Here is a 13,463-nt window from a genome sequence, read left to right on the forward strand (position 1 = left end):
TATTCTCAACGCTCTTGGCCTTTTTCTCTCAACATTGACTTTTCGACTGAGAGCATCAGCAACAACATTAGCTTTACTGGGGTGGTAAAGTATCTCACAGTCGTAGTCCTTGAGTAACTCTAGCCAGCGTCGTTGCCTCATATTTAACTCTTTCTGATTAAAGAGATATTGGAGACTCTTATGATTAGTGAAAAGTTTACACTTCGTGCCATAGAGGTAACGCCTCCATATTTTCAGAGCAAAAACTACCGCTGCCAACTCCAAGTCATGAGTAGGGTAGTTCCTTTCATGCTCTTTCAGTTGTCGAGATGCATACGCGATCACCTTATCTCTTTAGGTCAAAACACAACCCAATCCAACTCCAGCCGCATCGCTATAAACAACGAAGTCTTCAATTCCATCGGGTAGAGATAAAATCGGTGACTCGCATAGCTTCTTCGTTAGCTTCTCGAATGCTTCTTTATGCTTATCACTCCAAGCATAAGTAGCTCATTTGTGGTTCAAAGCTGTTAATGGACTAGCGATCGAAGAAAAGCCTTGGATAAACCTTCGGTAATATCCGGCTAATCCTAAAAAGCTTTGGATCTCTGTGGGACTTTTCGGTTGTTCCCACTTCATCACAGCTTCAATCTTTTCTGGATCAACCATTATCCCTTCTTGGTTGACCACGTGACCCAAGAATTGGACTTCTCGAATCCAAAAATCACATTTGGAGAACTTTGCATATAGCTTCTCCTTTTTCAAGACTTCTAACACTTCTCGCAAGTGTCTGCCATGCTCCTCTTGGCTTTTCGAGTAAATCAGAATGTCGTCTATGAATACTATCACGAATTTATCAAGGAACGGATTACAAACCCTATTCATTAAATCCATGAATGCTGCCGGAGCATTGGTTAGTCCAAACGACATAACCAAAAACTCATAGTGTCCATATCATGTTCTGAATGCAGTCTTCTCTATATCTTGCTCTCTTACTTTCAGCTGATGATATCCTGACCTAAGATCGATCTTCGAGAAATAGCTCGAACCTTGCAATTGATCAAACAGGTCATCAATCCTTGGCAATGGGTATCTATTCATTATTGTTGCCTTATTCAGCTCTCTATAATCAATGCACATTCTCATGCTCTCGTCTTTTTTTTTTATGAATAACACCGGAGCTCCCCAGGGTGATGAACTAGGTCTAATGAAACCTTTGTCCAATAACTCCTGAAGTTGCATCATTAGCTCCTTCATCTCCGTCGGTACTAATCGATAAGGTGCTTTTGCTATTGGCGTGGTTGCTGGTAGCAAGTCTATTCTGAACTCCACTTGTCTATCAGGTGGTAATCCAGGAAGATCTTCAGGAAATACTTCCGAATAATCACACACCACTGTTATACTCTGCATCACCTTCTTTTCCTTCTTAGCATCGATCAAGAATGCTAGATATGATGTACATCCCTTGGTCAAACAATTTCTGGCTTTCATTAGGGAAATGATTCCAGAATTCACTCTGCGTTTATCCCCATACACCATAAATGACTCTTTCCCTGGCGGGTTAACTTTTACTATCTTCTTCTTGCACAATATTTCGGCATCATTGGCGCTAAGCCAATCCATTCCCAACACGATGTCGAAACCATTAAGTTCGATAGGTAATAATTCCTCGTGAAACTTATTCCCATTAAGGTCGATTAAGATGTTTTTCATACAATGGCTAATAGGTAGAAACTTGTCACTAGCTACTTCGACTAATAAAGCATTATCTAGTCTATCAACAGGCAAGGCTAGTTTTCTACCAAACTCATGCGAAATACAGGAGTATTTGGCTCCAGAATCAAACAAAATTTGAGCAGGTAATTTGTTTACGAGAAAGGTACCTGAAGCGACATCAGCTTCATCTTTCGCAGCCTCAAGTGTCATATGGAAGGCTCTCGCCTTCGGCTTTGGTGGAATGTTGGGCTTAGCTGCCTCCTTCTTTTTTGGACAATCTTTCAAAATGTGCCCTTCCTCGTTACAACCAAATCACATCCTTTTGTTGTTCAGACACTCATTAGCAAAATGCCCAATTTTTCCGCACTTGTAGCAGGTTACATCCTCACTACATTTCCTAAAGTGCTTTTTCTTGCACTTCTCACACCATTTTGCTTTGCCTCCTTTTCCTCCAAACTTTTTCAAATCAAACTTCGAAAATTTGTTTTTCTTGTTGGAACCTGAAGTTCCTTCAAACTTTCTCTTCTCGCCAACTTCAAACTTGTCAGCGGTCCTTCCCTTGATCATGTCCTCAACAGACTTGGCAGCCCAAATAACTGCCTCCAGAGTAGGTGCCTGACGAACCGGCACCGCGTACTCCCATGGAAGTCCTTTTGCGTATCGGTCAACCTTTTTCAGCTCATCTGGCATGATGCGCAAAGCAAACTCCATCTTATCGGTGAAAGAGTTAGTGTAATCGTCAACTGACATGCTGCCCTTGGTCAATGTTAGAAAATTGTTCTCCAATTCTAACAGATTTTGAGCCGAGCAGAACTTGCGCTTGAACTGCGCCAAGAACTCTGCCCATGTCAATTGCAGTGGCTCATTAGGGCTTAAAGTCTTCCCTAGAGTGTTCCACCAACGAACGGCTCCACCTCGGAACTGACGCACTGCATAGGTAGTCTGCAACTTGCCTCTGCAGCCACAAGTCGTGAAGGCTAACTCCATTTCGTAGATCCAATCCATCACTTCGATCGGATCCTCCTTTCCAGTGAAGGTCGATGGTTTGCAAGTTAGAAAGTCCTTGTACTTGCATCCCATTCCATCATTCCTTCCATCATGGTTGTTTTGCTTAACTATCGGTGGGTTGGCTTGACCAACAGACCCACTGAAGTTTCCACCTTCCGAGTGCCCTTCATTTAATTTGGGCTCTTCCACTTGAATTGACAGTTCTTCACTATTATGTTGAAGCAACCGCCTATTCTCCTTCATTTGACGATCCAACATCATTTGAATCATCATCTGTACACCAACCATTGTTATTGGCTCAGGTGCTACAGCTACAACAGGTAATTGCTCAATCACTGGTGGTTGATTCCTGTTTTCATTAGCATTTCCAAATCCACTTCTTGTTCTCACCATTTTGATCTACACACCGAATAAGGTGAAATTAGATCCTCATTCACAATAGATATTCAAATCATCCTTATCACTCCGAAACGTTTACATGCTAGTTCTAATGTCGTCGACGTACGCTTAGAATCCTACACACATAAGGTTTCCAGATCCGGTCGGCAACAGACCATAGATCCGAAAAAATAATATCATATATGGCAACGTATAACATTTTGCACATTAAGGCATTTTAGGCAACTTTCCTAAAATATACTAGTGCTCATGTCTAAAATATAACAGACACGCATCGCACAATTTCACTTAGCATTCTAAGTTTAAGTCTAGAAATCCTACAAATTCCTAGTTCGCTTAAACTAATGCTCTGATACCAACTGTGACATCCCCAAAATCACGGCCAGAAAAGACTGGTTTAATTAATGCTTTTAAAATAATTTCAGAGTAATCCTTTGATTAAAAGAGTTGCGGAATTCGTTCCCAAAACAAAATATGATAAAATAAGATTTACCAAAGCATTTCTTAAAGAAATGTATTTTTCATTATATTACAATACTCGGGATGTCATGTTCCGATAAACAGACCAAAAGCATAAACATTTCAATATAGACCTTATAACAGCTATTTACAACAACAGGTCTATAATCCAAAAATAACTTGACAAGTCATCCAACTTATGCTCTGGCGCCACTACCTGTAATACAAAGAAACTGAGTGGGTCAGGCTTGGGAGCCTGGTAAGCATATAGGGTTTTCAACCCACAATAAATAATTATATTTAATTCCACCAACCAATAATAACCCAATTACCCATTCCCGTTATTCTCACTTTACATCCCTAAGACAACTAACATAAGTGACGTAGTCTAAGAATATTTCATCGGGGCGACAACACATGCTTCGAGGGTTCCTCAGCAATATAAGTCAAATAAGGAAACCATGAGGGGGATGGAGTACATGGAATGAACACCCAAGTTCATTAACACCTACAGGTGGCGAGCCTGCTAGCGTTCCACAGGACTGTCTAGAAAAGTCTGTGGTCGTCATCTAAACTCCGCTAGATGACTAAATCAAAAACATCGAGGCCTCTCATCTTTTTATCACAAGACAACTATCTACCCATGTTCTACCCAACATTTTAGTAGATAAAATATACATTTTTATACGTAGTTTAAAACCTGTATAGTATGTTCATTCAAAACACATTCCAGATAAAAGATGAGACACATACACATAACACGTATTTCATAGAGAATAAATCATATCCATGAGATAGAAGAAAGTGAATATACATTCACACATATAACAACAAGATATACACATAACACATATTTCGTATAAAAGACTTCATAATTATGCGTTAGAAGAAAGTAACTACACACTCACTTGATCAGAAGACGATCAGACAGCACTACGGCTTGTAGAAGTAGTATTCTTCGGTAGATCTGGAAGATCTTCACAAAAACCAGACTCCTCATGGGCAGAGCTTCGGCTCGGGAATTTCACTTCTCGGGATCTTCAGGGCTTCGGGACTTGCTTCGGGATATTTCTTGCACGTAAATTGAGGTAAAACGGGAGAGATAGAAGAGAAAATAGCAACCCTAAACGGCTGGCCCTTCAAATCTATTTATAGGGCAAATTTGGCCCTTGCCACGTCGTGGTACCCTTTTTCCACGTCGTGGGCTTGGTCGTCACTGCATACGTCATCGCAAGTTGTGTCTGGGGGACTCCCGGAGGTGTCAAAAGACTTGCCACATCGTGGCACTGCTTGCCACGCCGTGGTCTCTGACACAGCTTTGGGGTTCACGCCCCGAACTTCAGAAATTCATAACTTTCGCATACGAACTCCGTTTTTGACGTTCTTTATATCGACGCGAAGGTGAGATTATGCTCTACAACTCTCGTTTAGACTACATTGGCTAATTTTGAATGGATTTTTAATATATTATAAGTATATTACTTATATAGTATTTTTAGTAGGTCGGGACAGGAAAACTCTGTTCGAAATTCATAACTCTTTCATCTGAACTCCGTTTTCGTCTGTCTTTTTATCGTTGGACTACTATCAATGAGATCTTCAATTATCATTTAGAAATTTTTGGCTAAATATCACTCGATTTCTATTTCGAGTATTCGGGCTGCATACCGCTAAGTCGAAACTTCGAAAAATCATAACTTCCTCATACGAAGTCAGATTTGGGTGTTCTTTTCATGCACGCTTTCGGTTTAACTAACCCTAAGAATTTCGTTTAGATCACTAAGGATAGATATCGCTCTATCTTAAATTCATTTTACGTCATTCGGCGTCGCGCCGGTTCTGTCGCGAAACTTCAACAGGTCATAACTTTTTCGTTATAACTTGGATTTTGGCATTCATTATATCTCCGGAATCCTTGTTTCGACCACTAAAACTTTATGTAAAGATATCGGGCTTATCTCACACTTTAATTTTGACGCTTATTTTTATTCTTTATTGATTATATCTTTATAATTAAGTAATAAGCACACAAATACACATAATTCACATAATACTCAAATATTTCATCATTAATACTTCAAAAAGAGTTTGAAAGGGTTAACCTAGACTATTACATCAACGAAAATGTCTAGCCTGGAAACGCGGGCGTTACAGAACACTTGAATTCGATTGAGGAATGTTACCGAGACTTGCTTGAATCAAAGAAATGGGTTTTCAGCCAAAAGTACGACCAAAAAGGTGTTTACGGTCTCTAAAGGTTGGCGAGTTTACGGTTTCTGAAGATTGGCGAGTTTACGGTTTCTAAAGATTGCCGAGTTTACGGCCGTAAACTCAAGAACTGAGTTTATGGTCTTTGAAGGTTGGACCATAAACTCGGAAAAATGATGTTTGGATGCTGATTTCGATGAGCTAAGTGTTTCCAAGCATTCCAAATGGCTCCAAACGTGGTTTTCTCAATGTTTTCCGGAGTTTAAATGCGATTTTGTGAGTTTACGGTTGATGAATCTTAGAGAGAGGAGGAGAGAATGCGGCTAGAAATGTCCCAAAGAAGTCGGAGGCATCATATTTATAGGGGTGAGGTGAGGGGTCCACTCGTCCTTGACCGTAAACAGAGTTTACGGTCGTAAACCCATTTCGACCAGAAATGTTTGATTTTTTCCAGATTTTCGGGTTTCCGCGCGATTTTTGGTTCCGACTCGTAAATAATTTAATTAAATATAACTAGATTATTTTTATTAAACCAAAATTTTGACGGAAAAGTTAACGGATCTGAAATTTCATTAACGGAAAATGCATAACGGAACGGAAAAAGTTTTTAGTTTTCACAGTTGAACCAAAGACCCTTTTTGATGTTAATTTTGGTATGTTTCCTATTAATAAATAATAACCACACTTTATTACTATTATTAATTATTTATTTTCTTTCAACCTATGTGGAAGGTCATGAACAGGTTGAAAGAGGAGGAGCTAGTCAACCCACAACTCAGGTTACAATAGTGATACTCTTAATATTTAAGTAATGCCAAGTTATCTTTCTTCTATTTGATACATATTAAAACCTCTTTAATTTACTATTAGTACATTCTTTAATCCTATTCATAGTATTTCTTTTTATCTTCTGGAAAACGTAAGAATGAAGATTTCCCCACATAATATCTTCAAGGTGGATATATTCCACAACAAGATGGAGTGAAGATTTAATAGCTGATAACTCTGAGGTAAATCTTTCTTGGCATTTTTTTGTACGATTGTATCTTATATTCTACAAGAATTATGTAATTTTGATGCAAATATTCGTATTTGTTTCCTTTTTATAATCTTGAATTCAAAGATATACAATTACCAAGGAGTTGTGAACGAAGACCACAATGTAGCTAACACACCAGCTCCCCCTGGTAAACTAAATATTAATTTTATTTAAAAATGTTTCAGTTTTTATATTATTATTTTCTAATTTCTAATTTTGGTATTTTGTGTTATTTGTATGTTTAAGAGGTACAAGCACCAACTCCTGCCATTCTTAACCAAAATGATGTTGCGGATGATGATGAAGAAGAGCCTCTGAATGAAAATGATGATGATCTTGATGATGTGGATAAAGGCGATGAAGTAAATACATATCACCTAACTTTGGCTCAATTTGACAAGGTGTGAAATTACTTAAATGCCCATTATTACTGTTATAGAGAATCCTAAAAGTAAAAACTGGTTAATAGGTGACACATACAAAAAGCAGGTGGAAATGCATTCTCAAGGATGACATCATGCACATAAATAACAAAGATGTTTTGTTTAATTAGGTTGGTTATCTAGTATTATAGTGCTCATTAAATCTTTTTTTGTTCCAACTTTTTCAATTGGGTTTTTGTTTTTTAGGTGATAGGTGAGTTTGACTTCTGATTATAGTCTAAGGAACTCGTAAAACATGGTTTTGACTTTTGAGGTTAGAAAGGGAAAGGTTGTTGCTTGTTATATATAAAATTGGAGTGCTTCATGTTTGGCCCTGATAATTGAGTCATGGCTATTTTGAGTTAGATGCAGAAATTTGACTTTTCTTAAAAGGGAGAATTATAATTCCATTTATACCCTTAGGGTTTTTTGTTCAAATTGCGTTATTTGTCTATGTTTTGGTGTTAAAATTTGTTGCAAATTATTCTAAATATATATGGGTTCGAAACTTGTTGCATATTATTTTAGAACATATGTGTCGAAAGAAAATATTTTCTCATTTAATAAAGACCAAAATACAAAACAACAAACTTATTTTTCATCAATTTATTTATAAAGTTTCTAACATGTTTTCTCTACCCGAAAGAAATAAATTGCCCAATACTGATTTTCCACACAAAATGCTATTGAGAGAGTTTGTATGGATTTATAAGAATATCAACCTTATGAGGACACATTATATTACATGGTTGCAACATCAAATCTAATCATATTTATATGGACCAACATTAGGATGCCACATGCTCTACGCTACATTCTTTTGATACAACTCACCATTTTATCCAAGTTGTTATGAAATTGATTGGGCCTTTAATATGTGTCCTAACCGGTCGGGATGAAAAACCAAACATCGAGCACTAGTTATCTTATAGAGCCTTATAGGACTTGGTTGAGCCTTTAGGGTAATCGGTATGGTCAACGGCATTGTGAGGCCAGGTAAGCACCAATCTTCACCTCTTTTATAAGGGATAGTTTTCAATTATCTCAATGGCATTGAGGTGAAGAAAAGAAGAAGAAAAAAAAGTTGATTGGTTAAAAATGGTGTTGTTTTGTGTTATCGTTATAACCTGGCTTACCATAATAGGAGAGGGGACGGTGTTCCTAGCATTATAACACCGTTTTGGTGTGTCACCTCAGCCATACCTGTGTTTTTGTGACCCGTACCGGATAGTTTTAAAGTTTAACTGGTCGTGACGAACAGTTAGACAAACATTATATTTAACCGATTGGGCCCTACCAGGGCCGGCCTTACTTCAAGTAAAACTAAGCAAGGGCTTAGGGCCCCAATTCTAAGGGCCCCCTTAACCCAAATCTCGATGGTTCTTCAAATTGTGCATGCCACAGATTGAAAGAAATCATCAAAACCAAGCGACTATGGGCTGTTCCAATCTTCGTTCTCGGCTTCTCATTCTTTGATTTTCCATTCTTGCAGAAGCAAGAAACAACCATTACCAATTTGTATTATCGATTGAAACAATGAAACGGTATGTTAAGTTTGATATGTTCTTCTTCTTTGTTTCTTCCTCTGGTAATCTGATAATCCGATTAGTTGATTATCAATTCTTCTTATGTTTGACAATCTATTTTTCTTCCTCTAATAACCCAACGACTGGTCTTCTTCTTCCTCTGATACTCTGTCAATCTGATTCTCAGTTACTCTATTAAGATTATGTTTGATATGTTATATTTGTAGCAGTTTTCAGACCTTCCATTATACGAATATCTGAATCTGATTATTAGTCTATCAGATTATCTATTAGGGTTAATGTTTGATGTGTTATTTCTATAACAGTTTTCAATTTTTTTGACCAAACAACCGATCTTAGCAATCAATTATTAGATTTTGGGCCAAGATTTAGTCATGATCATGACCCAACAGGGGCAATATTCTATGGTATGCACCTCACACCTTCATTTGGAAGATCAAGCTTCCAATCAACCATGGTATCTGGAAATGCAACTTTTTCTGTTGGGGCATCAAATGTATTTTATGTAACAAGTGGCTTCCCTATTGATACATATGGGACCCCTGGATTTCCTGAAAGAAATAAAAAGGTATAGTTAGGAGCATACAATATCATTTCTGCTGTTGTGTTGTTTTCTACTATGTATCTCATATTGGAAGACTATTTAGGTTTCAGTGTCAAATTGTCTTAGAGAGGAAATAATTAAGAAGAAAGAAGTAATTGGAAATTCAGCCACAGAGGTGTCCAAGCAGGATATCGAGTCTAATGAAGTTGAAGTTATGGAGGGATCTCTTGGGAAAGGAGATCAGGTGGATGGAAAAAAACATTTCTACAGAAGAAGAGGATGATGATGAGGTTCTATTATGCAAATCCAAGATAATTTTGATTCATTGAATTTAGGTAGTGTTTGGTATGATCATGATAGAATCAGGGAAGAAATGGAATGGTTTATTCCATAGGAATGAAGAAGAAAAACTTGTTTCTGTTAAATGAACCATTCCTGATGGAATGTGATTCATTCCAAATTGTTAATTTTGTCATGTGATAATGCATTCCATTCCTTCAGGCCAACCAAACATTATAATTTAGTGTAATTTCAGACCAAATTTTTGTATTCGAGTTTGAACTTTAAACTTGTAGTACATTACTATTGAATCAGGTTTGGGACGATTTTTGTTGGAAGTAGGAACGAATTTGAGTTTTCTCAAGGCCAAAGATGTTAAGAACTAATTGTGATAACATTAAGTATAATAAAGGCCAAAGGACCCCAAATTTTTGATACGCTTAGAGCCCTCAATCTGGTTAAGCCGCCCCTGGCCCCTACATAAGACCCATATCATTTTGATTATGAATGCCACCATGCGTGCTTTACATGTATGTATCAAAAAATCATTTATACATTTACACTTGTGGCTGGCCAAGTTTTAAACTTTGTTAAAATATTGGTCTGAAATTTGTTTACAATACTCCGGAAACTTATTTTTTTACAATATTTAAAGAAAAAATTACGACTTTTTCATAAAATATTTATAGACTTTTTGCAACCTTTTTTTAAACTTCTTTTACAAACTTTTAAAAAAATTATTTCACAACCTTTTTTAAAAACTTACAACTTTTTATACAACCTTTATAAGTATTTTTTTTTAACTCTTTTTAAACTTATTTTACATCATTTTAAAAGTTTTTACAACCATTTTTAACTTTTTCTACTAACCATTTTTAAACTAAATTCAACCCTTCTTAAACATTTTTTACAACCTAGAAATGTTGAAGAAGTATTAAGTAAAATGTTTAAAATGTTTGGAAGTTATAAAAGTGCAAGTAATTAAAAAGGTTTAAAAAACATAAGTAATATAAAACGTTTTCAAACTTTTAAACAGTTTTACAAACGTTACAAACTTCTAAACATTTTTCTTACGTATTTCAACTTTATTAGGTTGTAAAAAAGGTTTACAAATAATGTTAAAAAGTTTAAGCAGTTTATAATTTATAAACTCTTGATTTTAAATATTTTTCTTACGTATTTCAACCTTATTCACCACTTCTTCATTGAAGTCTTAATTTTCAATGATTGAACCTTTATACAATATAATGCAAGAGATGCGTTATACTGAGCACGTACATGGTAAAAGTTTGCATATGATTTTTCCAGTCTTTGTAGAAAATTCATATGTGATATCATATATTATAGACATTTATATGCCAACAACGTACGCCTAGAAATCGAACTCTTTTTTCTATATCATATTTAATGATACTACTCCACAATTATGGACCTGGACCATTTAAACTCTTGCAATAAAGGTTCATTTCCACGTACAGAAAAACACACAATCTGTTACGTTTTGAGAAGAAATTAAGTCAAAAATCATAATTAAATTGTTAAAAATACGATCATGCATGGCCTCGTTTCTGCATGGAAAGGGCCTTCAGCTACACACTTCTTCGACCACATAGCTTGTAGAATTTTTCCATCATTTTATTCTTCCACAACTGCATTCAAAATCATGTTAAATCGCATGCAGTACTAACAATAGCAAAATGCCAAAATACTACTGGATTGTTAAGTTGTCAAGTAGTATATATGGTAATAGGTAAGCAGAAATTACCTCCAAGTAAATTTTTGGAAGGTGGAACCCGAGTAGTACGAGCATTACTATATTCAGGAGAACTAACCCCATGACACAAAGGCGATGAACTCGATTTTGGACTAGATGAAGTGTTATTGGCTGAGGAGTTCAAATTTTTTTGATATGAAGCAACTGTCGACTTAAAAGTCTGGTTTAGATTCTTAGAAGCATTTGACCCTAAACTATGGCTTTGAACAATCGAAGCAATTTTCGACTCTGTGTTGACTGACGCTGGTAATGACTTCGTCGTCTTTAAGTTATTAGGGTTCGTATCGTTATCATTCACCTCCGAGTTTGAAACCTTACTTGTTGACTCTGAATGTTCTTCCGTTTTCAGAAACGAACTCATTGCCTCTCTCACTTTATCTCGCCTAGGACTTATGGTCTGTGTAATTATTTGGGATAGTGCCCGCTCATCTTCTCCAGGCTCAAACTTCTGCAACAAATATTCTTTCACTGAAACTCCTCTCTCCCACGTCTTCATGTTCTCTCCCTCTTTAATGCTTCTCTCATCTTTTCCCGCAGTGGAAACCGTGAGGTTTGAAAATCTTGAACTGCTTTCTGGCAAATCATTTTCTTTAGCAGCATCGGCTGTTGTTGCTGCTTGATTGTTGACATCATTGTGAGCACCAACAGTGGATGTTACCTGATCGTTAGCATCATCAGTTAGTTCCCTATTCTTGGAATGGGAATTTTTTATTGTGTTACTAGAACATGTAGGTTCCTCTTTGCTGGTTGCGGAATGTTTCTCGGTGATTGGTATGTGAGTTTCTCGAGGATGATCTCTTGTTTCCTGTTTGTTGGTGTCTGGTATATGTTTGGATTTGGACACTGGAAATATACACATCACACATGCATGTAAATCAATTAGTAGGTCTTCTTTAATTATTATATCTTTATATATCAAACATTTTTGTTAACCAACATATCAAATAACATTTCATTTTTTAGAACACAAGGAGTATTTTTTTCTTAATTTATGTAAGAGGTAAAACTATAGAGAATACATTACTTCTTGGACTGTGAAATTCGGCATTTTCTCCCCCTTTGTGCTCTGAACTAGTGATGGCATTACAAGTGACCGAAGTAGATGGTGGATCATTTTCATGGCGATGTTTCTTGATACTCAAAGAATGTTTCAACTTTTTGGCCTTCTCTTTTACTTTTGCTAGCACAGACGACTTCTTGTTATGGTGGTTCCCGTCGTGTTCTTGGTTTTTGTTGTTTTTGAGCTTTTCCGTGGAAATATGTGACCACTTCGAGCCTTCTCCTGCGATTAAAAAACAGCAAAAGGAGAAGTAAGCATTTGGGAATCAAACCCGGGAGTTTCTTCATTTTCCATGTTATTTATCTGTCGATAATCAACATTACAAATAACTGATAGTTTTGATAATGTCCACATAAATTGCTTATACATATATGCAAAGATCAAGCTAAATCTAAACGAAACATGACAAAGCTTACGTTGCAATAGTTGTTGAAAAGTCGAGGAAGTTTGAGCTTTAGAGGTACTCTTAATATGCTGCGCGTTTTGAACTTGTTGACCGCTTTGGGCGTTGGAGGTTCTCTGAATATCGTTTGCTTGGGCCATTGTTACGAATTCACAAACATATGTATATAGGTGTTATCTTGTTCCTATTGAGATTGAGGGAAAACAAAAAGAACATAGAGAGATGATCGTCATCTGTTTTCGTGCCTCATTTTCAGGCCATTTTTGTGAACAACATATAATATATAACTCAAAGAATGCCTGATTAGCCTGTGAGATAGTGATCATCCATTCTCCTTATAAAAAGCCTTGTTTCATGAAATGCACGAGGTGGCAAAGCCAGTGGCGTTTCTTCGAATAATTTGCGAAAAAACAAAAAAAAATGTTAGCTTTTTTAGTTATTCAACTTAGGTTTGTTAATGGTTCAATTAAGAAAACCGTTCAATATTCATCATGTTTGGTTCCATAAAAGTTAACCTGTAAATGGTCAATCGGCCTTTTAATAAAAAAAACTCGGAAGTCTGAACCATTCGATTTATAAAAAAAAAGCCCACTATTGCCCTTTAACCCTAAAATAGGAAAGTGGCC

General features: G+C 36.5%; 2 protein-coding genes across 2 annotated transcripts; one reads left to right on the forward strand and one right to left on the reverse strand.

Moving 5' to 3' along the window:
* Positions 1 to 6,492: 6,492 nt before the first annotated feature.
* Positions 6,493 to 7,361, forward strand: LOC111880360 (transcription initiation factor IIA large subunit). The gene is made up of 5 exons (XM_023876781.1): positions 6,493 to 6,548; positions 6,725 to 6,779; positions 6,893 to 6,956; positions 7,055 to 7,209; positions 7,278 to 7,361. The coding sequence occupies exons 1-5, from the start codon at positions 6,493 to 6,495 to the stop codon at positions 7,359 to 7,361; spliced, it is 414 nt and encodes a 137-aa protein (XP_023732549.1).
* A 3,874-nt stretch (positions 7,362 to 11,235) lies between these two features.
* LOC111880359 (uncharacterized) lies at positions 11,236 to 12,977 on the reverse strand. The gene is made up of 4 exons (XM_023876780.1): positions 12,851 to 12,977; positions 12,399 to 12,656; positions 11,366 to 12,217; positions 11,236 to 11,249 (listed from the first exon to the last, which is right to left on the reverse strand). The coding sequence occupies exons 1-4, from the start codon at positions 12,975 to 12,977 to the stop codon at positions 11,236 to 11,238; spliced, it is 1,251 nt and encodes a 416-aa protein (XP_023732548.1).
* Positions 12,978 to 13,463: the final 486 nt, after the last annotated feature.

This window comes from Lactuca sativa, chromosome 8, assembly GCF_002870075.4.
Source record: "Lactuca sativa cultivar Salinas chromosome 8, Lsat_Salinas_v11, whole genome shotgun sequence".
NCBI lineage: Eukaryota > Viridiplantae > Streptophyta > Magnoliopsida > Asterales > Asteraceae > Lactuca > Lactuca sativa.